This window comes from Staurois parvus, unplaced genomic scaffold (assembly GCF_062004578.1).
Source record: "Staurois parvus isolate SC_StPar_1 unplaced genomic scaffold, SC_StPar_1.0 ptg000769l, whole genome shotgun sequence".
In the NCBI taxonomy this organism is placed as follows: Eukaryota; Metazoa; Chordata; class Amphibia; order Anura; family Ranidae; genus Staurois; species Staurois parvus.
The window spans coordinates 794,889-819,985 of record NW_028318565.1 but is presented as its reverse complement, the minus strand read 5'-3'; the positions used below and the strand labels follow the sequence as shown (position 1 = coordinate 819,985).

Genomic DNA, 25,097 nt, shown 5'->3' with positions numbered 1-25,097 from the left:
GCGCAGTCGCAGTAGAACGTAAACACTCAGCAGTGTATGCATCGAAGAAGCAGTGTTGAGGGAAGGACAGGGACCATTAGGTTTTGCGTCGTGGCCTCCTGTGCGCTGGAGAGGCCGTCGGGCTAAAGGTAGTCGTGGTGTCCCCTATGAGGGGTCTCGGAGGGGTCGATGGGGCCATCCGCCCTCTACGATAAGACTGACCGCGCCAATCCATAGCACTATCCTCGGCTACCAAATCCTGGGATAGCGGTAGTCTCATGGAGCTGAACCAATCAGGCAGGTCAATCAGTGGGATGTCTATGGAGGCACAGAAAGAGGGCGGTTCTTCAGGGGTTCGCAGGTTGTAAGAACGACCACCAACTTGTACAGAGAGACAGAAGGGGAACCTCCATCTGTACGGAATGTTACGCGAACGTAGCGTATCCAGAAGAGGGCGTAAAGCGCGCCGTTGGCGTAGGGTGGTGCTGGATAAGTCCTGAAACAATTGTATTTCTGTCCCCTCATATAGAAGGCGCCCTCTGTCTCTAGCACATCGGAGGACATCTTCTTTGAGCTGAAAACTTACTAGGCAGCAAACGATATCCCTGGGTGGGTCTGCGTCTCCCCTTCTGGGGCGGATCGCTCTGTGCACACGTTCGATGTCAATCGGGGTTACTGGCGGGCGACCAAGGAGGTTATTGAATATGGCCATTGCTGCCTTGGGAATATCGGTATTTTCTACTGATTCTGGGAGACCGCGGATTCTGATATTACGCCTGCGGCCACGGTTATCTAAATCCTCAATATGCCTGTGGAGTTCTCTGATAGTGGAAGCGTGTATCGTTGACTGATGTTGTAAATCAAAGATGGTGGAGCCAGTTTGCCTGGATGCGGATTCCACGTGTTCCAATCGCGAACCCAAGGCCCTTAAATCATTATGCAGATCCCCCAATGCTGCAGTGAGTGTAGCTGTCAGGGTGGCCTTAATGTCAGCTGCCACAGCCTGAAGATCTCGTAGGGACAGAGATTGTGAGGCAGGGGGGACATCATGCTGAGGCACTGTGTCTGGGGCTGCCTGCATGTCAGAGCAGGGAGGGTGGAGTGTGTCAGCAGCTGTAGAGAGGGGGGGGGAGGGGGAAACAGCAGGAGAAGGAGATGGCTGTGGCCCTTCCCTTTGCTGCTGGGAGCGGAAGAGCTCCTGTATGTGTCTCCCCTGCACACCCTGGCTCCGTGGGGAGCGCGATCGGGCACCGGATGAGGTCCGGTCATTCTTCCCCATATTGTGGCAGCTCTCTCTCACCCCGCTCTGTTGTGCGGCGATTCAGAGGGATCCGGCCGGCGGGAGCCCCCTCACTATGCGGCCATCTTCCAGCCGCGGCAGACCACGCCTGTATGCTCTTTTTAACTGCGGATGACAAATCTCATCCAACAGCACTGCACACACTTACTTATGTATATTCTGAGAGCAAGACCCTGTTGCTGTCATAATAAACAAATTGGTGCTGCTCCTGAAAAGCATTCCTGCAAATAAATTGCACTAGGTAACAATTAAACTGTAACAATAAAACCATAACAGTAAAACAATAAATTGACAACAATAAACAACTATTTTTTTTTTTTTTTTTTAAGGGGTTTTGTTTACTTTTTATTTTTTTTAACTCTTTTAAACTTGTTTTTTTTTTTATTTTAACTAGATGATAGGGTCTTTCAAAATGTTATAGCCAGTTTCCTCACGACCTAACATCTTTTGAGACTCTGTGCATATATGTGCCCTACACTTTGCCATGCTGCACCCTATACTAATAGTACACTAGTGTATGGTAGCGACAGAAGCAGTCCATGAGGTAGAGACCAGGTTGGCCAGGAAAGGAGGGACAAAAAAAAAGTGGGTGTCACAACTAATTCTACGTCTACTACAAACATGACATCTTTTTTGGGGTGCCTTTTTGGGTTGGGATACCAGCAATGGCATTGAGAAAATGTCTCTCATGCAGCCGGCTCACTGTGTTAGGAGTATGGGCCACAGCACCTTCTGGATACAAAAGGGCCATGATGATCTCTTCCTGGAATTTTAGGACGGATCAACTTTGACCAGTTCCTTTGTAAAGCACAAAAGCGTTATATAGGGCCAATTGAAATAAATAAACAGTTTCCTGAAAAGCCAGACACTGGTACAAAAAAGTTTCTTAGTACGGCTTTATCATCTGGTCGTTGAAGTCCACTCCTCCCATGTTAAGGTTATAGAGACTGTCGCAAAAGCGCGCCTCAGAGATGGACGTGGTTTTGGTTTCAACCTCCATCTTGGTGAAGGGACTAACCTTCCTGAAATATTTTTTCCTGCATTCTCCCCACTTTCCTCTCTGTTCAGCCACAGCAACATCTGGTTGTGGGTCACTGGCAGGCTAGAGCAGCAAGGGGCCCAGAGCTACAAAAGTCCCCCAGAGAGACAGAGCCTCTCTGCCCAAGAACCTGTGTAATCTCTCACCTCGTAACAGAGATAAGGCAGCTTTCCCAGGAATTGAAAGAATTGTAACCTCATAAAACCTAGCTCAGCGTAGGTGGCAGGATCAGATAACCTCTGGTAAAATCAGTTTTTCCCCTATAATTAATATCTTGAAATCTGGAAGACTTACATAAAAACCGGGTACCTCGTCAGATGGCCAATGTGCCGAAGTACATTTTGATGGGTCACTCGTCCACCTCAGATCATCAGGGGAGCCAAAACATAGAACTTGTACACCGTGTAACGTACAATTTCATAATTCATATCTACATGATCCTTAGACTTATCTGCATAATAAAATACTCCCAGAGAGATTGTTGCTTGTGCAGCTGGGAAGTTATAGGCCAGAATATGAATTATGAAAGATGCTGGTTCTAATTTTAGGTTCCGTCTGCCACTCCCTCCCTAAACAGAGTATTGTTCATTTACTCAGAGCCACCCCCCTGCTGGGGGACTTGAAAAAACAGGCTAGCAGGCCTCAGTGTGTTAAGTTGAAGACATCTCCTATTTTTCCATCGTAACAGCAGGAGATCAAAGCACCATTCTGTTCTAAAAAACCTGGATCTTCTTACATCAAAGGCTTAAATGGCAAGTAACTGAACCCTTTAACTTCTCCCTGTTATCTCTTTGCTGTGCTGCGCTGTTTTCTATGTATATATAAATATATCTTAGTTACATCTTCTTTGAAAATATTTTTATTGCACCTGTTTGACCCTTTTAGTAATAAATCTTTCTTCTGAAAGTGTTGACCTGTTCCTATAGCTCTTAATCGCAATTCACGAATCCCTGCCTTTGAAGAGACGCTACTGTTTGTTTTAACCTCTGTATAACCGGCCTGCAGACTGTTTTATACAGACAATTATTTCAATCATTATAGTGTTATAGCTGAACCCTGAGTTTCCTCTTTCTCTGATAAAAAAGGAGGTGGTGGCAGTGTGAAGAAGGGTTAGTTGCGTAATTAACCTGACCCAGTAACAAGCGCATTCAGGCTGCCGGTACATAGATTGTTGTCCATTAGCTGGAAAATAGTTGTGCAGGGTACAGCTGGGTGTGGCATTGTTACGCAAGTCACATCACGGTTTTAGATTGGCCAGTCCTTCGGTCACGAGTTTGGTGAGAAGGTCTGGAGTCTGACGCTGCGATCGTGACGTATTGGTGGTCATGGTCGTGGGATTGTCGCATGTTGAGGGTGGCGATCGTTCGATCCGTGACAGGGACTTCTCAACAACACTAGCTGTTATGGAAATTTGGATGGTCCTGTCTGCGTGAATGGAAGACAGGACGAAAATATCCCGTTTGTCCTTCCACTTTACTACAAGTAATTCATCATTTCTCAAGCAGGCTTTTTCCCCTTTCTAAGAAGGGTATCTACAAGCCGTTGGGGGAAGCCCTGGCAATTAGATTGCACGGTGCCACAGGTGCCAATTTCAAGATTGTATAAATGGCTAAATAGTGGCAAGCTTGCATAAAATTTGTCCACATATAAGTGGTACCCCATATGGAGAAAGGGTGACACCGTGTCCCCAAGTATCTTATCTTACCACTGCTCCCCATGTGACTATCTTTTCCCTCATAAATCCAAAAATTACATGTATAGCCTGTATATCTTTTATATTTATTTATATATTTTTACCCTATATCTGGCACGCTTGCTGGGGAGAAATTGTTTGAATGGAAGGCAGACACAAGAATTAACAAGGAAGTCATCAACGCATATATTTTGCTGGAGAGTATAGTCATCTGCAAATGTGTGGTTAAAATGATTATGAAGGGCCAAATTTTGTAGAGCCGGTCAAATTCAGGGTCACCCCAAGGACAACAGAGTGTATTGTTGTTGAAATGCATAAATCGCATTATATTCTCATATCTATGACTGACCATTGCAAAAGAGAACCCGGGCATATGATGAATCGGGTCTGTGGACCAATACAGCCGCAATTCATTGTTTTTAGTAATGCCCATGATGAGGGTTAAGCCCCCCCCCAAAAAAAAAATTAAATTTGGAATCCGTAATGGGTTTCCATGCAAATATCCTGGCAAGGTTTGATTATGGGTTGGCGGCGATAAATTATTGTTCATATAAATTACTTTAATCCACAATCAATGCACACAGATCTTCCATAAAAAAAAGCAAGGGGATTAGTTAAATTTGCTGTTTCCACCTGAATTCCAGGTTGGGAAATGAATGGGGAACGTATGGGTGTCGCAGAATTTGTGCGCTGCCAATCAGGATCTGGAAGGACACAAGCGGCTCTAAGGGTCTGTGTGCAAATTCTTGGTGGATGCAGGACACTACTTGTGCTCGCCACTGCACTTATGGGACTCGCCACTTCACCAAGTGATACTGCAGTGCTGGTATGTGAAAGACCAGGATGTACTAGGCCGCTAGTGTTTGCCAGTTCACCAAATGCTAGAGAGGCACTAGTACTGGCAGTCTGCTGCATATGAGAGTCATCATGCAATTGTACCACCTCAGCAACCTTGGAATGGGGTCAGGTATGCCTGACCTTAAAAGGGACCTCTACTCCATCGCCTGAGCTATCTGTCAGGGTGCCGCTTCTGTCTACAGATGTGTATTCTAAGGCAGAATCGGTCAGTGAGGTTTCCCTTTTGCTCTCATCTGACATGCTCAGAATTCTGTAGGTCTTTTCAGTAGAGTACCATTCGTTGGACATGTTGACCACTAAATTTATGGGTACCAAGTGTGACTCATGGGAAAAAGAGCATCTGGCTGTCAGGAACTGCTTGAACCGCTACAAAAAAATACCTGCATGTGCTAACAGAGATCAGGCCTGATTCTGCTAACACTGCAGTTTTCTGTGCAATGCATAAGTGACAGTGATTTACTTACACTGCACTTGCTGGGGGAGAAGTGGGGTAGGAGTAGGGGCTAAACACAGGTGCTGGAAGGTGGTGGGGCTGATCCTGCTAACGCTGTATTTTTGGGGACACTATACTATTGTGAACGCAGGTATAGTTCTAATGTGATCAAATATATTTATCCATTCAGACACTATTGTCCCGCCTTCTCTGCAGTTATGAAAGGGTTACAGAGGGTTACAGGCAGTATAACCTTTGATGTGCACACAGTAACGAGTTGATGATTGATAACCGATGATCTTTTACTGATAACATGTGAACATAGTACATTAAGGGTTAAATGTGATGACTGATGTAGTGGTGGGCAATCTGACGCTATCTGGGAGGGACGCTAATGCTAGCTGAAGATGTCAGAGACATTAATACAGCGATAAGTAAAACAATCTGTACACTGTACTAAAGACACTGGTGACAGAGGTGTGAAGGGGTTAACAGGGGGGAGATCAGGGGGTTAAATGTGACCTAGTTGTGCTTTTACTGTAAAAGTGTAATGCTTTTGACCCACGTGGATCTGCTTTCTTCTCTCTCTGGAATGGAATGTGCCCAGGGAGATAAGATTGCATAATTTCCTGTACCTGTGTAAGTGTACTCACAAGTACAGGAAGATCACTGATAGGGCAGGGATCAATCAGCAAATCCAGGCCAGATATCACTGGCCTAAATCTGCTGAGTGATTGGTGGGGCACGGAACCGTGACACCCCTGGATCGGCAGGTGCGCGCCCATGGCCTGCGAACAATGCAGGAGCACAAGTCATGTATATATGCATGTGATTTTGTGCAGGGAGCCCTCAGGGAGTAATTCTGCTATAGGATGGAGCTATGTGTCTTCCCCCATGTCATTTATCCTCAAGTTATGTTGTTGCAAAATCTAAAATAACTGACTTTTTTTAAAAATGTGTTATTATAATTTAAATGTTAAAATGTTATAATTATTTTATGATAATATATTATACACTTTAATTATGATGACAATTATAAATTAATAATAGAAAATGCTTTCAGTGTGAGACTCTGAGAAATGACATCTTATTCCAGGGACGGATCTTATCCACCTTCCTTTAGTTGTGATGAGTTTCTCCTGAAGATCAGAGATAGTTCAATATATACCGAACAACGATCCTCCCAACTGAAAGGGAAACAGATCTCATCGCCTCCTTCACACAGAAAAAAAGATGTTTTACTATCTGAAGGAAACGTCTATAACTGTCATTGGCTCAACTTTCTAATTGCTTCATTCAAATCTCCCGCCGGAATTCTATGTGACGTCACAGACAATCCTCTCTCTTACCGCCAAATCCGATACGGAGAACCGACCGCATCCATTTACCGTTTTATCTGGGAAGATCGATCAACCCTTCCATTCATTCCAGGCTCTGCGATCAGCCAAATATCATTATAAGGACATTGCAAATATTCATATAACGTTTATTAAGATTTATGTTTTCCCTCCAATCCCTCAGAATACAAAACCCGACAAGATCTAGTTATTAGTCTGTTGATTTAGTTGTAGAGAAGAGATCAATGAAAAGTCTACAGAACAAGAAAACACTTCCTGCACTAGAAACATCGACACCGAGATCTCCGGATACATTTCTATGGACTTCTCGTAAGACAAACATTACTGGCTGATGAAGGAACCGCCCACATCTGTGATTGGCTCAGATTTCAAATCGCTGTCATCACATTCTGCCCGCCGGGATTGTGTAGATCGTTCCAGACAAATATTCCGCCCGATTATACCGCCAAATCCGACCTGAGAATTGATCAGATGAGACATTTATCCGAGAAGTATTATCATCGCTTTCATCCCAAGTAGATGTATTGGTGAGTCTGGAGATGGATTTCCATATTTACCGAATCATGTAACACATTGTGAATACAAGTATTGTACATTCCATGATCACATCTGTATACGATCATGTCACTGACCGATATTTATGTGTCCCTCCTTCACACATGTAGCAGTTACAGATCCCCCTCCCCCCATATCACATCCAGAATATTCATAAAAACAAATGTGAAATGACTGGTAGAAATAAGGAGACTGCCAGAGAAATACGGACAATGTATCCAGAGAGAACATATGACATGTCTGAGGAACCAAATCGGTTTCCTCCTCCAAATTAGTCACTAAAAATCATCCAAATGTGTACAAGGGTCTAAATCAATGAAATTCTCTGCAGAGGAATGAATGGCTGTGACCCCGCCCCTTTCCATCAGTCTCCCTTCAGGTCCGCTAGGAATTATAAACAGGAACGTGGGGCATCGGTATAAATGTTTGTGTTGTTTATTTCAAAGTCATATTTATCAATATTAAATTGCTGTTAACAATAGTAACTGGTGATGATGGTTTGTGTTCTGAAATGTGAAAGATGAATGTTTCTGTGTAATCTCCGAGGAAGAAACAGAAAACCATTGAGAAGAATGAAGAGATTTCTCTCCTGGAGATGTCTATATATTTGAAAACCGCAGAATGTGTATAATGGTTAGAAATGAATCCAATTGTATTGTGTGTAAAGAATGGGTGTGACTCCGCCTCTTCCCAGGATGGTTCCCATCAGGTCCGCTCAGGCTCTATAAAAGGAAGGCGGGCCCAGCCCAGAGCTCAGTCGGTGTTTGCAGCAGAGAAAAATCGTTATGTCTGGTCGCGGTAAAGGAGGGAAGGGTCTGGGGAAAGGCGGCGCCAAGCGCCACAGGAAGGTGCTGCGGGACAACATCCAGGGCATCACCAAACCCGCCATCCGCCGTTTGGCCCGCAGAGGGGGAGTCAAGCGCATCTCCGGCCTCATCTATGAGGAAACCCGCGGAGTGCTGAAAGTCTTCCTGGAGAATGTCATCCGCGATGCCGTCACCTACACCGAGCACGCCAAGAGGAAGACCGTCACCGCCATGGATGTCGTTTATGCTCTCAAACGGCAGGGACGCACCCTCTACGGATTCGGAGGATAAATCTTCATAACCGCCCCCACACTCATCGTCACAAAGGCTCTTCTCAGGGCCGCCCACCTTCTCATACAAAGGGCTATCGATAGAAATCTCGAGATCATCAATCTGTGCTTCTGGCGGAGGATGGAAGCCGCTATCTGCATATTTAGAAACTTGCAAACATTTTGCTGATTTTTAGCTACAACGGAAACAGATTTGATTCTTCAGACATGTAATTTCCTCTATTCATTGAACATATGTATCTGGGAGGGTCAGGATTACTTATTTCTACCGGTCATTTCACAACAATCTGGATTTTTTAGTGAAGTCTCTAAAAGAATTGAAAGATTTTACATGATTCACTATACATTACTGACCGATGAATCTGCTTTGGAAGTATTGGTGTTTTGTTCTCCCGAGTCGGAGGTATAATAGGGCTGGATTTTGAACCTGAGCCAATCACAGTTGTGGGCGTTGTTTCCATCAGCCAATAATGCTTTTCTTACAAGTCGTTCAAAGAAATGTATCCGGAGATCCCTATTCATAGTGCTGGAAGTTCAACAAAATTAGTAAACGGAACTCCATCTTGTCGGGTTTTGAGTACAAATAAAACATTTCATATGAATATCTGCAATGCTCGGAATGATCGATCTTCCCAGATAAAACGGTAAATGGATGCAGATTGTCGGTAACGGTCCATAGAACTCCGGCGGGAAATTAAAATTTAGCCAATTGAAGCTATTACATTTTAATTGGGCCGATTTATTTCCCTCCCCCTTTACTTTGTCATCTAATTTACTGAATTATGGACAGAAATAGTCCTCTCTCAGAGATTGCAATTCTTACATTGATAAGACGTTTGAATATATAATTATAAACATTAGAGATGAGCGAATCGAAGTAGCCGAAGTGGAATTCGAGTCGAATATCGGAAAAATAGCCTACTTCGGACGCGCGAATCAAAATTTTTCCGAAAATGGCGGCGGACATGTGCGGCGACGGAGCGGGGATGTCTGGGAAGGCGCGCTGACCCATAATGCATTCCTCAATGACATGTGATCGCATCAGCCAATCAGCAGCCAGCCAGCCAGCACTGTGTAATGGTCGAGCTATAAATAGCGGCCATTTTGGAATTCTTCATTTGCCTGCAGTCATTGAACAGAGGCAGACCGATCTGTATTAGGGACAGAGTTAGGGCCACAGAAACGATACTTGGGGACAGAGAAACGTTACTTAGGGACAGAGAACCATTACTCAGGGACACAGAATTGTTAATGAGGGCCACAGAATCGTTACTTAGGGACAAAGAAACGCTAGTTAGGGCCACAGAATTCTTACTCAGGGACAGACAGAATTGTTACTGAGTGCCAGAGAATTGTTACTTAGGGCCACAGAAACTTTAGTTAGGGCCACAGAATTGCTACTCAGGGACAGACACAGAATTGTTCCTGAGGGCAATAGAACTGTTACTTAGGGCCACAGAAACTATAGTTAGGGCCACAGAATTGTTACTCAGGGACAGACACAGAATTGTTACTGAGGGCCACAGAACTGTTACTTAGGGCCACAGAATTGTTACTCGCACAGACACAGAATTGTTACTCAGGGACACAGAATTGTTACTGAGGGCCACAGAACTGTTACTTAGGGCCACAGAATTGTTACTCGCACAGACACAGAATTGTTACACAGGGACACAGAATTGTTACTGAGGGCCACAGAACCGTTACTTGGGGCCACAGAATTGTTACTCAGGGACACAGAATTGTTACTGAGGGCCACAGAACTGTTACTTAGGGCCACAGAATTGTTACTCGCACAGACACAGAATTGTTACTCAGGGACACAGAACTGTTACTGAGGGCCACAGAACTGTTACTTAGGGCCACAGAATTGTTACTCGCACAGACACAGAATTGTTACACAGGGACACAGAACCGTTACTTAGGGCCACATAATTGTTACTCAGGGACACAGAATTGTTACTGAGGGCAACAGAACTGTTACTTAGGGCCACAGAATTGTTACTCGCACAGACACATAATTGTTACTCAGGGACACAGAACTGTTACTGGGGGCCACAGAACTGTTACTTAGGGCCACAGAACTGTTACTTAGGGCCACCGAATTGTTACTCGCACAGACACAGAATTGTTACTCAGGGACACAGAATTGTTACTGAGGGCCACAGAACCGTTACTTGGGGCCACAGAATTGTTACTCGCACAGACACAGAATTGTTACACAGGGACACAGAATTGTTACTGAGGGCCACAGAACCGTTACTTAGGGCCACAGAATTGTTACTCAGGGACACAGAACTGTTACTGGGGGCCACAGAACTGTTACTTAGGGCCACATAATTGTTACTCGCACAGACACAGAATTGTTACTCAGGGACACAGAATTGTTACTGAGGGCCACAGAACCGTTACTTAGGGCCACAGAATTGTTAATCAGGGACAGACACAGAATTGTTACTCAGGGACACAGAATTGTTACTCAGGGACACAGAATCGTTGAATTAAAGAGTATGTCAGACAACATGCAGAGGAGTGGCAGAGGAGGCAATGTTTTAGGAGCGAGCAGACGTGGCAGCAGAGGAAGGGGTCGAGGCAGCACTATTCGCAGCCAGAGGCCAGTGCTCCCAGTGTCATCCAGCGGTCGTGTCTCCACCGACAACCCTGCCGTCATCGATTGGTTGGCTCAGTCGTCTTCCTCTTCCCAGGTCACCTCTGACACCTACAGCCAACGGTCGGTGGGTACGTCAGACACAACCGTTAGTTGGCATGGCCCGGGACCAAGCCCACTGAAATCACGTGTCCTCTACCTGCCCCTGTCCTTTGGTGTTCCCTCACCAAGCGAAGTATCGCATGCTGTGGGCTCAGCCCCACTGTACAGTGAGGAAGAGCTAACAGAGGGCGGTCAGGAACGGGGGGAGACATCCGCCTTTTCAGCAGCCAGGCGAAGAAGTAGTGGCGAGGAGAGTGGCCCGGTAGCCCGTCTAGAGACAGGTCTGTCTCCTGACCCAGACGCAGCCGAGGGGGCTAGTAGTGAGGCGGAGACCCTACTTGATGATGAGGAGGTTGATCGCACTTGGCAGCCTTGTCGTCATCAGGTAATTTCTTCCGCATCATCAGGAGAAGAGGGTGGCAGCTTGGCAGTGAGCGAAACAGTCGGTGGGTTGCCCAGGAGACAGCAGCAGGGTCGCAGCAGTGTCAGTGGAGCCAAACGGCCACGGAGTGGAGCACCAGCTCCACTGCAGCCTACCACCACGGCCAGTAGTGGTGCCGGTGTGCACGGAGGAAGCAGCAGTCAGCCAGTGAGGAGTATCGGGTGCAAAGTTTCCTACTCGGCGGTGTGGCAATTTTTCGTCAAGCCGCCCGAGGAAGTAAACGTAGCCGTATGTCGACTATGTGGCCAGAAAGTCAAGCGTGGCCAGGGGGCCCATGTTGGGACTACAGCGTTGCGGCAGCATATGCAGCGTCGCCATTTGGTGGCCTGGGAAAACCGTGATAAAGATACGGCGGTTCTGCCCGCCCCAGCCCCCGCTCCATCACCCGCTCCGTTACTTGCTCCGTCACCCGACGTCAATCGCCCTCCATCAGCCAGTCAAGGCTCCAACACCTCTGCTGAGGGGAGTTGTCGCTCGTTGGCATCTTCCGCTCGTTCAGATGCTCCTTCTCCTGCTACTCCTCTTCACGGATTCCGTCAGCAGTCTTTCTTGGAATCCGTTTCCAAGAGACAACAGTTTGCGAGCACGCACCCGACGGTGCAAAAGCTGAACGTCCTCCTGTCCAAGTTGCTGGTGCTGCAGTCCCTCCCTTTCCAAGTGGTGGACTCAGCACCTTTCCGAGAAATGATGGCTTGTGCCGCGCCGCGGTGGAGAGTGCCAAGCCGTCATTTCTTCGCCAAAAAGGCAGTGCCAGCCCTGCATTCACATGTAGAAGACATGGTGGGCCAGTCTTTGAGCATGTCGGTCTCTGCCAAAGTGCACGGCAGCGCCGACGTGTGGAGCTGTAACTACGGTCAGGGACAGTACATGTCATTTACGGCCCACTGGGTGAACGTGGTGCCGTCACAGCCGCACCAGCAACTTGGACAGGTCACGCCGCTTTTGCCTCCACGTTTGCACGTCCTTGGTCCACAAAAGATGTCCGCCTCTACCACCTCTTCTTCCGCCGTGTCCTCAGCCGCCACCCACGTGCCAAGTCCCATTACCCGACCGGCATATCACATGTGCAGGGCGCAACGGTGTCACGCTGTTCTGCACCTGGTATGCCTTGGCGAACGTAGTCACACAAGGGAGGAACTTCTGAGTGTAATGAACAGAGAAATCGACAGATGGCTGTCTCCGCGCAAACTGAAAATCGGAACCATGTTGACCGACAACGGAAAGAACATGGTGTCTGCTCTGCGTCAAGGAAGGTTGTGCCATGCGCCATGCATGGCTCACGTGTTCAATCTGGTTGTCAAGCGGTTCCTAAAATCCACCATCCCACTGCAAGACATCCTTAAAATGTCACGTAAACTTTGCATGCATTTCAGCCATTCCTACACCGCAAAGCACACCCTCCTTGAGCTGCAGCGGCAGAACGGAATTCCACATCATCGCCTGATCTGCGACGTTGCAACAAGGTGGAATTCAACCCTACACATGTTAGACCGCCTTTACGAGCAGCGAAAGGCCATCACCGATTTCCTGATGTTACAAGCGGATAAAGGTACTCCCCTGTGTAACTTCGATGTCAGCCATTGGCAGCTCATGCGTGACACCTGCCGCTTGCTCAGGCCCTTTGAGGAGGCCACGCTATTCGTGAGTCGGCAGGACTATGGGATGAACGACGTCATTCCTCTGTTGCACGTCCTTGAACAAATGCTGTTAACAATGGCTGGTCAGGGTGCGGTAGACGTGGCGCACAGATCTCAACGCCACATGACCCCTGTGGGGGCAGGACATAAAGAAGAGGAGGAGGTAGAGGAGGACATTGGTGCTCAGGAATTATTGAGTGAAATGGGTGGTTTTTCCACTCAGCGGACAGGAGTGGAGGAGCAGGAGCATCTGGTAGAGGAGGAGGAGACAGAGGACCCAGACGCACCGTGGCAGTATGCTGTGGAGATGGAGTCAGGGAGTCCCTCGCATTCCTTGGCACAAATGGCCCATAGCATGCTCGGTTGCTTGCGTAGCGACAGCCGAATAAGAACCATCAGACAGAGGGATGATTTTTGGCTGTCCACCTTGTTGGACCCTCGCTACCGTTCAAAAATGGTGGCCTTTTTCACACCTGCTGAGAGGGAGGCCAAAATAACGTACTATAAAAACCACCTATGTAGTCAGTTGGTCTCTGCCTTTGTGCGCCAACGTCCATCCTCAGACACTGTGGGCCCTGTGCACTCGCGTTCCGCTGCCATGGCAGCAAAGGAGGGGTGGGGTGGTAGGAGCAGTGGCAGCTCCACCAGCAGCGGCTGACTCAGTCTGCAGTCGATGATGAGTAGCTTTCTTCACCAGCGCAGTGAGGAAACTACTAACCAGCTGCAGCAGCAGCAGCATCAGGTGGACCTGGAGCAGGACCTCAAACAACAGGCTTGGGCCTACTTGGACAGCACCCTGCCAACCGAGGTAGACAATCCCCTTGACTACTGGGCAACAAAACTTGACCTTTGGCCCCAACTAGCTGAATTTGCCCTTGAAAGGCTGTCATGCCCGGCCAGTAGCGTGGCATCGGAGCGCGTGTTTAGTGCGGCAGGAGGTATTGTAACTCCGCGGAGGACACGACTGTCCACCCAAAGTGTGGAGAGACTCACGTTTGTGAAAATGAATCAGGCGTGGATTAGTCTGGATTTCAAACCACCAGTTCCTGACACAACTGACTAAATCCGCCATGAATCATGCCTCAAACATGTGCCACTTTGAGGTCTCCTCACACACTGCTGGTGTGTTGAATTTTTTGACATAGGGTGCTGGCAGATTATGGGCCTCCTATAGCTGCTGCCAGGCCCCTAATCTGCCATGGGCCCCTATATACCGCCTCCTCATGCTGCTGCCAAGTCCAGAGTCTCTCATGGGTCCCTGTACGGCCTCCCATTGCTGCTGTCTCCATCGCCACACTCTGCCATGTGCCACTTTCAGGTCTCCTCACACACTGCTGGTGTGTTGAATTTTTTGACATAGGGTGCTGGCAGATTACGGGCCTCCTATAGCTGCTGCCAGGCCCCTAATCTGCCATGGGCCCCTATATACCGCCTCCTCATGCTGCTGCCAAGTCCAGAGTCTCTCAGGGGTCCCTGTACGGCCTCCCATTGCTGCTGTCTCCATCGCCACACTCTGCCATGTGCCACTTTCAGGTCTCCTCACACACTGCTGGTGTGTTGAATTTTTTGACATAGGGTGCTGGCAGATTACGGGCCTCCCATAGCTGCTGCCAGGCCCCTAATCTGCCATGGGCCCCTATATACCACCTCCTCATGCTGCTGCCAAGTCCAGAGTATCTCATGGGTCCCTGTACGGCCTCCCATTGCTGCTGTCTCCATCGCCACACTCTGCCATGTGCCACTTTCAGGTCTCCTCACACTGCTGGTGTGTTGAATTTTTTGACATAGGGTGCTGGCAGATTACGGGCCTCCTATAGCTGCTGCCAGGCCCCTAATCTGCCACAGGCCCCTATATACCGCCTCCTCATGCTGCTGCCAGGTCCAGAGTCTCTCATGGGTCCCTGTAAGGCCTCCCATTGCTGCTGTCTCCATCGCCACACTCTGCCATGTGCCACATTCAGGTCTCTTCACACTGCTTGTGTTTTCAATTTTTTGACATAGGGTGCTGGTAGATTACGGGCCTCCCATAGCTGCTGCCAGGCCCCTAATCTGCCATGGGCCCCTATATACCGCCTCCTCATGCTGCTGCCAAGTCCAGAGTCTCTCATGGGTCCCTGTACGGCCTCCCATTGCTGCTGCCAGGAGGCAGCAGGGTCGCAGCAGTGTCAGTGGAGGCAAACGGCCACGGAGTAGAGCACCAGCTCCACTGCAGCCTACCACCACGGCCAGTAGTGGTGCCGGTGTGCACGGAGGAAGTAGCAGTCAGCCAGTGAGGAGTAGCGGAGGCAAAGTTTCCTACTCTGCGGTGTGGCAATTTTTCGTCAAGCCGCCCGAGGAAGTAAACGTAGCCGTATGTCGACTATGTGGCCAGAAAGTCAAGCGTGGCCAGGGGGCCCATGTTGGGACTACAGCGTTGCGTCAGCATATGCAGCGTCGCCATTCGGTGGCCTGGGAAAATCGTGATAAAGATACGGCGGTTCTGCCTGCCCCAGCCCAGGGTTCCATTTTGTCAGAGGGTGCTGGCAGATTACAGGCCTCCCATAGGTGCCGCCAGGCCCCAAATCGCCCATGGGCCCCCGTACCGCCTGGTCACGCTGCTGCTGAGCCCACAGTGTGAACTGGGTCCCTGTACGGCCTCCCATTGCTTCCACTCTGCCATGTGCCACTTTGAAATCTCACACTCCTGCGGTTGTCCATTTTGTCATAGGTTGCTGGCAGATTACAGGCCTTCCATAGGTGCCACCAGGCCCCAAATCGGCCATGGGCCCCCGTACCGCCTGGTCACTCTGCTGCTGAGCCCACAGTGTGACCTGGGTCCCTGTACCGCCTCCATTGCTCCCACTCTGCCATGTGCCACTTTGAGGTCTCCTCACACTGCTGGTGTGTTCAATTTTTTGACATAGGGTGCTGGCAGATTACGGGCCTCCCATTGCTGCTGCCAGGCACGTAATCTGCCATGGGCCCCCGTACCGACTCCTCATGCTGTGACGTTGCAACAAGGTGTAATTCAACCCTACATATGTTAGACCGCCTTTACGAACAGCGAAAGGCCATCACAGATTTCCTGATGTTAAAAGCGGATAAAGGTACTCCCTGTGTAACTTAGATGTCAGCCATTGTCAGCTCATGCGTGACACCTGCGCTTGCTCAGGCCCTTTGAGGAGGCCACGCTATTCGTGAGTCGGCAGGACTATGGGATGAACGAGGTCAAATCGGCCATGGGCCCCCGTACCGCCTGTTCACGCTGATGCTGGTCCCACAGTGTGACCTGGGTCCCTGTACCGCCTCCCATTGCTCCCACTCTGCCATGTGCCACTTTGAGGTCTCCTCACACTCCTGCGGTTTTCCATTTTGTCATAGGTTGCTGGCAGGTTACAGGCCTCCCATAGGTGCTGCCAGGCCCCAAATCTGCCATGGGCCCCCGTACCGCCTGGTCACGCTGCTGCTGGGCCCACAGTGTGACCTGGGTCCCTGAACCGCCTCCCATTGCTCCCACTTTGCCATGTGCCACTTTCAGGTCTCCTCACACTCCTGCTGGTTTCCATTTTGTCATAGGTTGCTGTATGGCCTCCCATTGCTGCTGCCTCCAGCGCCACACTGTGGCTCCAAACACTGGTTTTGGCCCCGTGACTGGCCAAATGAGTGAAGTGTGCAGTGATTCTAAGATCGACGGCACTCATCTGCATGTCATACTGAGTGACAGTATTATTTCTCTTCCCCAGCAGACTCCAAGGGCATTTAAATTAAAGGTACTGTGTTCTGCACTAATATTAAGTCTCTCTGAAGCCTAGAAACACCCTTTTTTAAGTTAAATTCACAGCGAATTTATTCGACTCAAATCGAATATTGTCCACAAATTCGCCGAATCAGTCAAATCGAATTTTTCATTTCTTCGCTCATCTCTAATAAACATCTTTCTTATCAATGTTTTCCCATCTGGCAGTAAGGAGCTCCCAGAGAGATCGGGATATTCTGCTAACAGAGATAACGCAGATCTTGGCGGGAATTTAAAAAAAAAAACATTCTGAAAATAGACACATAAAATGTTTGTTACAAATAAACTCGTAAATGTAAAATGAATGGGATGAATTGCTGCAGACTAGATGTCCGCCTCCTCCCATCCTCAGCGATAGATTGTCATTGTGCCATCAAAGTCCACACTGTCCTCGCCGGGATCTGATTGTCTTTGGAAGTGGGATTCGGAGAGAAAAGCCAGAAATCACATTGTATCTCCTCCCAGATCCGCACACAAGTCATGTCTCTTGTCATCTCGCTCTTCTATAGACAATACATTGCAGCCCTTCTGACTGTCCCTGTTAGTCCACAATTGTGCTGGATGGACCGAGATGGGCGACAAACGTTCTGCTTCTTAGTCCCGAACAGAGGAATCATCGGATCCGTGAGATCGGAGGAGGATCTTCTGTCATCCCATTCACTGTATTATGGAGGAATCCAGTCCGATGTCAATGGATGTAATTGTTACATTGTACAGGGAGTCTCTGATCTCTGATTATTAGCAGATCTCTGATTAATCTTCTCTTCTTTGGTAGTAAGGAGAGCTCCGAGCATTGTATGATGTGGAGGAACTCCCCTCCCCCACCCCTGACACAGCGGGCTTCTCTACCTACACAGATAACGTGCAGATCCTGGAGGGTATTTTGAAAATCCCGCTCTTTTTATGTAACCCAATCATTATAAGGGGCGTGGCGTAGTTCTCCAATCAGAGGGAAGAGATGTGTATAAATCGCTGAGCAGAGAGAAGGCGCATTTTATTCGCAGTTCCCGGCAAGAGAGGAGTAGAGATGGCTCGTACCAAGCAAACCGCCCGTAAGTCCACCGGAGGGAAAGCTCCCCGCAAGCAGCTGGCCACCAAAGCCGCCCGCAAGAGCGCCCCGGCCACCGGCGGAGTGAAGAAGCCTCACCGCTACAGGCCCGGCACCGTGGCTCTCCGAGAGATCCGCCGCTACCAGAAATCCACCGAGCTGCTCATCCGCAAGCTGCCCTTCCAGCGCCTCGTCCGAGAGATCGCCCAGGACTTCAAGACCGACCTGCGCTTCCAGAGCTCCGCCGTCATGGCTCTGCAGGAGGCCGCAGAGGCTTATCTCGTCGGACTCTTCGAGGACACCAACCTCTGCGCCATCCACGCCAAGAGGGTCACCATCATGCCCAAAGACATCCAGCTGGCACGCCGCATCCGCGGAGAGAGGGCCTAGACCCCCGCAACAGACATTCCACACAACCCGCCAACCAACGGCTCTTCTCAGAGCCACAACCTCCCCCCACACAGAGCTCTGTACCGGGACTTCTCCGCCTTTCCCCCTCACGGCGCCTTTTACAATTCAGCGCAATCTGGAGGCGCCCATTACAACATGTAAGGAACTAAACCGGTTTACACAACGCAGCGCCGTCTGTACATGGGGGGCGCCCGATGGGGGAGGGGACTTGGGACTTTCTTTTTATTCTTCCAAAGCAAATAGTTTATTTTCTCCCTCAGTTGCCGGGTTTCGGTCTCGGCTAATGTGACCTCACTGCTGACAGGGGCAGGCAAGGATGCTGTGCAGGGGCCCCATGTCCTTATCAATGACGTCATGGGTGGTTCTGTTACCAGCAGCTAGTAGGTTGGGATAAATGCTGCTGTCTCATCTACACCTGAAGCTGTCTCCCTGCAATGCTTCGACGTTCTGCAAATCTCAGGATAATTAGTCTGTTTGTGGTGGTTGATTCTCACCTCCTTGTGCCTTTCTGTGATCAGAGAATCAATCATGGTTTATGGCTTTGTCCTGTCTGGTTTAGATAAAACTCCCCCCCCCCCCCCCAAATGTGATCCTTAATTCCTAATCAGGGTGGAGAAGAGTTGCACATTTGATCATCTCCCTATAAATGTAGACCAGTTTATGGGGGACGTCACAGATGGCTCTGTCCTGTGAGGGCATTTTCTCTGGAGTGTGAAGTAGTTGAACACAGCAGGATAACTCAAGCAGCAGGAAGAACTCTACTGCACGCTGGATGGAGTGCAGGCAAACACCCTGAGAATCGTTTACAAGTCTGATTCCCACTCCATGTACCTTTTTAATATGCCACCTCTACTCATATTACTATCATTTGCTCTCAAAATCTCCTTTCTTTATCCCTCTGCTCCACCTTAATTTATACATCACACCCTCCTACCATCTCCCTACTACTGCTCTCATCTCCTGCTTTACTTTACTCACCAGCTGACCCAACACCAGGATAGGAAGGCATGTGCACTCATACATCCTGCTCCCATGATACTTTCTTCACCATGCTTCTCCTAGCCTCTGGGGATATCTCCCCAAACCCTAGTCCTCCAGTATCTCACCCCCAACACCAGGCACCCTCCTTCCTCCAGGAATAGCTGCAATCCACTCAATTTAATCTCAATCTCCATTCTCCTAAAAACCACCCTCCCTTTTCCATGTGCACTCTGGAATGCCCTCTCTGTCTGTAATAAGCTCACTTCTGTCCATGACCTTTGTGTCTCCCACTCCCTTAACCTACAAGCAATTACAGAAACTGACTTCAAGCAGCAAATTCTGTTTCTCCTGCAGCACTTTCCTATGGAGGCCTTCTCTGGTCTCACTCACCCAGACCCAGTGGTAGGAAAGGAGGTGGAGTTGGTTTGCTTCTATCCCCACTGAGCACCTTTTCAAGTCCTCCCTAACCCTCCCTCTCTATCCTTTTCTTTCCAGACTCTGCTTTCAGCTTTTTTTTCTCCCATTTCTCTGAGGATTGCAGTGGTCTATCAGCCTCCTGGACCGGTGTCACACTTTCTTGATGACTTCTCTGCCTGGATACCCTTTCTCCCCTCTGAAATACCCACTATCAACCTTGTAGATTTTAAAATCCCTATTAATGTGAACAACCCGGCTACATCCCAACTCTTCAACCTAACCTCATCTTTTACCTTAACACAATGGACACGGTCCTCCATTGACTCTCATGGGAATACATTAGACCTTGTGAGGTTGTAGGGAGTGCCAAGATTGGAGAAAACAAACACCCCTTTCCTCTCTCTGAAGATGACACTGAAGGTGATGAGATTGTGATCAAACACCTATCCCTCTGAACAGAAACAATTACCCACCAAAACCTTCACAACTGAAACCCTTCTCTTTTCCATTCTGCATCTGACCGTCTCTGAAAGAATCTCCCCCCCGTCCTGCCCTGATCTGGCCACTGCTGTCTACAACAGTTAGCTTTCATCTGCATTAAACTCACTTGCTCCCCTAACTACACGAAGTATCAGGCCCCGACCATTACAACCGTGGCAGACTGACGATGCCCCAAATCTTAAGCGATATAGTCGTGCACTGGAGTGATTGTGGCGTAAAACCAAATCTCAGCAAGCTTTCACTTGATATAAATCTGCTTTCCTAACATACAATTCCTCCTTCCATGCTGCCAATCAAGCCTACTTTGTCACTTTTATTAATACCTTGTCATCCAGTCCTCCTGGTCTCATCTCTTAACTCTCTACTTTCTCCACCCAGTACCTCACTCACTGCTTAAGAGATTGCAAATCATTTCAAAAACAAGATTGATGCAATTTGTAGTGGCATCTCCGCTATACAGACATCTATCCCACTTAGCATACCTTATAATAAACCTCCCTCAACACTTTTGATTGAAAAGATACTTTTATTACAGAAGTATAAAAAACAACATGATACTCGTTATCGGGGTACATCTCACCCTATACTGCGACGCAGCGCACCACATTGCAAAACAGTTCCAAGAATACGAATAATACATTCAAACAATAAATAAGTACATTCATTCGGCGGTATGATGCCTGACGTGCTGTGCGTGGCGGACGAATCCCCAGACCAACACGTCATGCATACTGCCGCTTACCCCGAAACCATAGCATCCTAATACAAAGTACATTTCCTAAAATCAAAAAGTCATGCAAAATCAAAAACCGAATGTTACACTTTACAATAAGCATCGGGTGTGTGGGGGGGAAGGGGAAAAAGGAGGGGACACAGGCCCGTAGCTTTATTGAAGGGGCAAAGACACGCAAGGGGGAGTAGGGGGAAGGGGAGATCTTCAGACGTCCTCTTCCTCCTTAAAGTCCATCAAGGAATAGTCTCTGAGCAGACTGAGGATCAGTCTGCGGCAGTCCTCAATGGACATCCTCTCCCTCTGGTGGATGAGGCGCTTCCTGGCGCACCATAAAGCGTCCTTAAAACAACACAGCACCCGCCAGGTGCCGTCAATGTCCTCCAGAGAAAAAGTTCCACAGAATAGTCCATTCAACACCCCAAAGTGAGTGATGGCTGTCTGTGGTACAAAGTCCTTGAGTTCAGGTTCCAGGGCCCCCAACAGGGCCTGAGCAAAAGAGCACTCCCAGAAAACGTGATGAGACGTTTCCTCATGGATGATGCAGAAGGGGCAGTGTCTGTATCTGCTCAGGTTCCTGGCATGCATAAATGTCCTGAGAGGCAACCCCCCTTGGATTGCCATCCATGCCAGGTCTTTGTGCCTGTTGGTGAGAATGTTTGAAGAAACATTCCTCCAGACCACCTTGCAGGTGTCTGAAGGCAGGCCTGGAACCGACTCCAAAATGTCGCTTGCTCTGATGAGCTTGTAAATGGTCTTTGGTTTCCACAAGTCAGGCTTGACTCCCTGCAGCCCCTGCTCCCTGATTAACTTGAAGGTATCCAAGTAGTACCAAGGAGTGTCCCAGTTGTAGGGGATGGAACTGTCCCAATTGTCCCATCCGAGGGACCTCCAGAGAGGCAACAGGAAGAAGCGTGACATTGCGTTCCCGCCAGAGTCCATAATCCTTTTGGGCAAAGTTCTGCGGATGCAGTTGCAAGCAAAGAACACCCTCAGTTGGGTGGCGTTGTCGTGCACGCCCTTACTGCCCTTGAGGGGTTCCTTGAACATGACTGCCCGCTTCACTCTGTCCATCTTGGAGCCCCAGATGAAGTGAAACACCGCCCTGGTGATGGCCTTACAGGTGTTGACCCGTGGGGGCCAGGCCTGGGCGAGGTACTGCAACACAGGGAGAATCTCGCTGCGGAGTACCAGTGTCTTTCCTTCGATGGTGAGGTCTCTGAGGCTCCAAAGTCCAAATTTCAGTCTCATCTTTGCTAGTCTCTCCTCCCAAGACTTCAGGGCTGCGCCCTCGACACCAAACCAAACTCCCAGAATTTTCATGAAGTCTGTCTTGATGCCAAAGGGCATGGATGCAGAAGAAGGCAGGAACCCCTTTCCGAAGAGCATGACTTCCGACTTCCCGCAGTTGACTTTTGCCCCCGAAGCTTGGCCGAAGTCCTCGCAGGTCTGGACGAGCAGGTCGATGGAGCGCTGGTTGGCACAGAACACAGTCACGTCGTCCATGTAGAGCGAGCACTTCCCTTCTGTCTGGTCCCGGTGCGGTGATTCCCCCGATCTCTGGATTCCGTCTGATGCATTCGGCGAAGAGCTCTATACAGCAAACAAAAAGCAGAGGTGAAAGAGGGCAGCCTTGTCTGACCCCGGAGAGGACCGGGAAGGGGTCAGTTTTCCAGCCGTTCACCTGCACTGAACTGCAAATATCGTTATACATGATGTCAACATATGAACAAAACATTTCCCCGAGACCAAACCTGCGCAGGGCTCTGCACATAAACCCATGGGAGACACGGTCAAAGGCCTTTTCCTGATCAAGACTGACCAGGGCCGCGTGCACACGGCGGTCCTTGATGTATTGGATCGTGTCCCGGACAAGCGCTAGGCTGTCCGCAATCCTGCGGCCAGGAATGCCGCAAGTCTGATCCGGGTGGATGATCTGTCCGATGACAGCCTTCAGCCTGTTCGCCAGGACTTTGGCGAGGATCTTGTAGTCCACGTTCAGAAGAGAGATGGGACGCCAATTTTTCAAGTCACATCTCTCCCCCTTACGCTTGTACAGGATCGTGATCATCCCCTCCCTCAATGAAGGAGGCATCCTGCCCTCCACCACCATCTCCTCGTACAGCTCGAGCAGGTCCGGGCCCACGAGGTCCCACAGCGCTACATAGAGCTCTGCTGGGAGACCGTCGCAGCCGGGGTCCTGCCCCGCCTAAAGGATTTAGCGGCAGAGTGCAGTTCCTCCAACGTCAAGGGGGCGTTGGTGGCCGACAAACCTGCAGGATCTATAGTGTTAGAGATACCTGACAAGAATCTGTCGGCTGTTGACGCGTTTGTTTCTTTGGGGGAGTAGAGGTCGAAGTAGTAGTCGCTGACCACTTCCATCACTGCCTCCTTCCCCTTCTGGAGTGTTCCGGTCTTGTCACGCAGCTCCGACAGGGGTGTGTGTCCTGAGTGGAGTTTCCTGAAAAAGAAAGTTACACTTCTCACCTTTCTCTAGATGCTCCACCTTGGCACGGAAGACAATGTGCCTGGATTCTTCCTCAAAGTGCTTTTTCAAGCTTTTCTTGGTGTCCTCCAGGTCTTGCCTCACGTCCCAGCCACAGTGATGAAGGGACTGCAGCTGACGCTGCAGTCTCCTGAGTTCCCTCCTCCTGGCACACACTTGCTGGCGTCCCCTGGCCTGAAATAAGCTGCGCAGCTTGACTTTCACAAACTCCCACCAGTCGCTTACCTTGGGAAAGAAAGACTTCTCCTCCTTCCAGGCACCGTAGGTTTCCCTGAGCTCCTCTAGCAGTTCCTCATCGTCCAGCAGGGTGCAATTCAGCTTCCAGGAGCCCGGGCCGGGGGCAAAGCCCTCTCCCAGGTCACCCCGAAAGTGAATGGCCCTGTGGTCAGAGAAAAAGCAGGGAACCATGGAGAACCCGCGGTGCTTGACTGCCCTACAGGTGAGCACAAAGTCAATCCTGGAACGCACAGATCCATCGGGGCGGCTCCATCAGTAGTTCACGGAGCCGCGCCCCACGGATCCCACGGCGTCCTGCAGGGAAGCCTCCGCAATCACCTCCCGGAGAAGCTTTGAGGTGGCATTGAGTTTAGCGTACATGCTGGAGCTGTGCCCGTCCTCCTCTATTGGACAGTTAAAATCACCGCCGATCACTACTGTTCTCGTTGTGACGAGTTGCGTCCGCAGGGTTTGGAAAAGCTCCAGCCGCGCGTTCTTCTCCGGGGAGGCGTACACGTTGATGAGCCTAACGGGCTCCCCCGTCCACGAGCCGTCTATGACCAAAAGGCGGCCACAGACGAGCTCATGGACGGAGTCAACAGTGAAACGACCTCCCCTGATAAGAACCGCTACCCCTGCAGACTTGCAATCGCCACCCCCAGACCAGTAGGAGGGAACGTGGGTCCACTGGGAGGACAAATGAGTGTACCTCCTCAGAGGGGGAAGGGCGTACTCCTGAAGCATGTAGACATCAATCTGCTGTGTGGAGAGAAAGGTCAGCACAGTCTGCCTCCTAGACGCATCCTTGATGCTCCTCACATTAATGGAAAAGATAGAGATCTCAGCCATCATGGGAAGGAGATGAAGGGGTTAGTCGGCAGGGGCTGTACTTACCTACCGTGGAGAGGGGGGGTGACCTCTGCAGCCTGACCAATGTCCTGGCTCAGTCCGATCTGGTTGAGGACCTCATCGAAGTCGGTGGAGAGATCTGGCTCCGACCGGGTCAGAGCCATCTCTTCTTCCACCTCTTCCTCCTCCAGCGTGTCGAGGTCCTCACCACGGTGTCGGAACCTGCGGCATTCTGGAGGACAGCAGGCCGTTTGGTGGAGGAGGAGGGGTCCTCCGCCGCTGGGCTTGCCTGCTCCTTCTTCCGCTTCCTGTTCCCTGTCGCAGAGCTGCAGGCAGGGGTGGCAGAGGGAAGGGGCGGGAAATCCTCCTGTGAGGACAGGTCAGGGGGGGTGGAACCGGGCCCGGGAGGGGTTGGGCAGGGGGGAGGGGGGTTGGAGGGCGAGGAGCAGGGAGGGCAGGAGGGCGAGAAGCAGGGGGGGCAGGAGAGCAAGGGGCAGGGGGGGCGGCCTCCGACACCGGAGGGGCAGGGGGGGGCTCGGGTGGGGGGAGGGGGTTCCTCTTAC

At 49.8% G+C, this 25,097-nt stretch overlaps 2 protein-coding genes across 2 annotated transcripts; both read left to right on the top strand.

Moving 5' to 3' along the window:
* The first annotated feature begins 8,000 nt into the window (after nt 1-8,000).
* On the top strand, nt 8,001-8,312 carry LOC149444872 (histone H4). The gene has a single exon (XM_089654457.1). The coding sequence runs from the start codon at nt 8,001-8,003 to the stop codon at nt 8,310-8,312; it is 312 nt and encodes a 103-aa protein (XP_089510583.1).
* Nucleotides 8,313-17,902: 9,590 nt separating this feature from the next.
* LOC149444871 (histone H3) lies at nt 17,903-18,372 on the top strand. The gene has a single exon (XM_089654456.1). The coding sequence runs from the start codon at nt 17,903-17,905 to the stop codon at nt 18,311-18,313; it is 411 nt and encodes a 136-aa protein (XP_089510582.1). The 3' UTR covers nt 18,314-18,372.
* The last annotated feature ends 6,725 nt before the right edge of the window (nt 18,373-25,097 follow it).

Excerpts from the sequence above, each read along its gene's own strand:
- LOC149444872 (XM_089654457.1), top strand. The coding sequence starts at position 8,001 with ATGTCTGGTCGCGGTAAAGGAGGGAAGGGTCTGGGGAAAGGCGGCGCC.
- LOC149444871 (XM_089654456.1), top strand. The coding sequence starts at position 17,903 with ATGGCTCGTACCAAGCAAACCGCCCGTAAGTCCACCGGAGGGAAAGCT.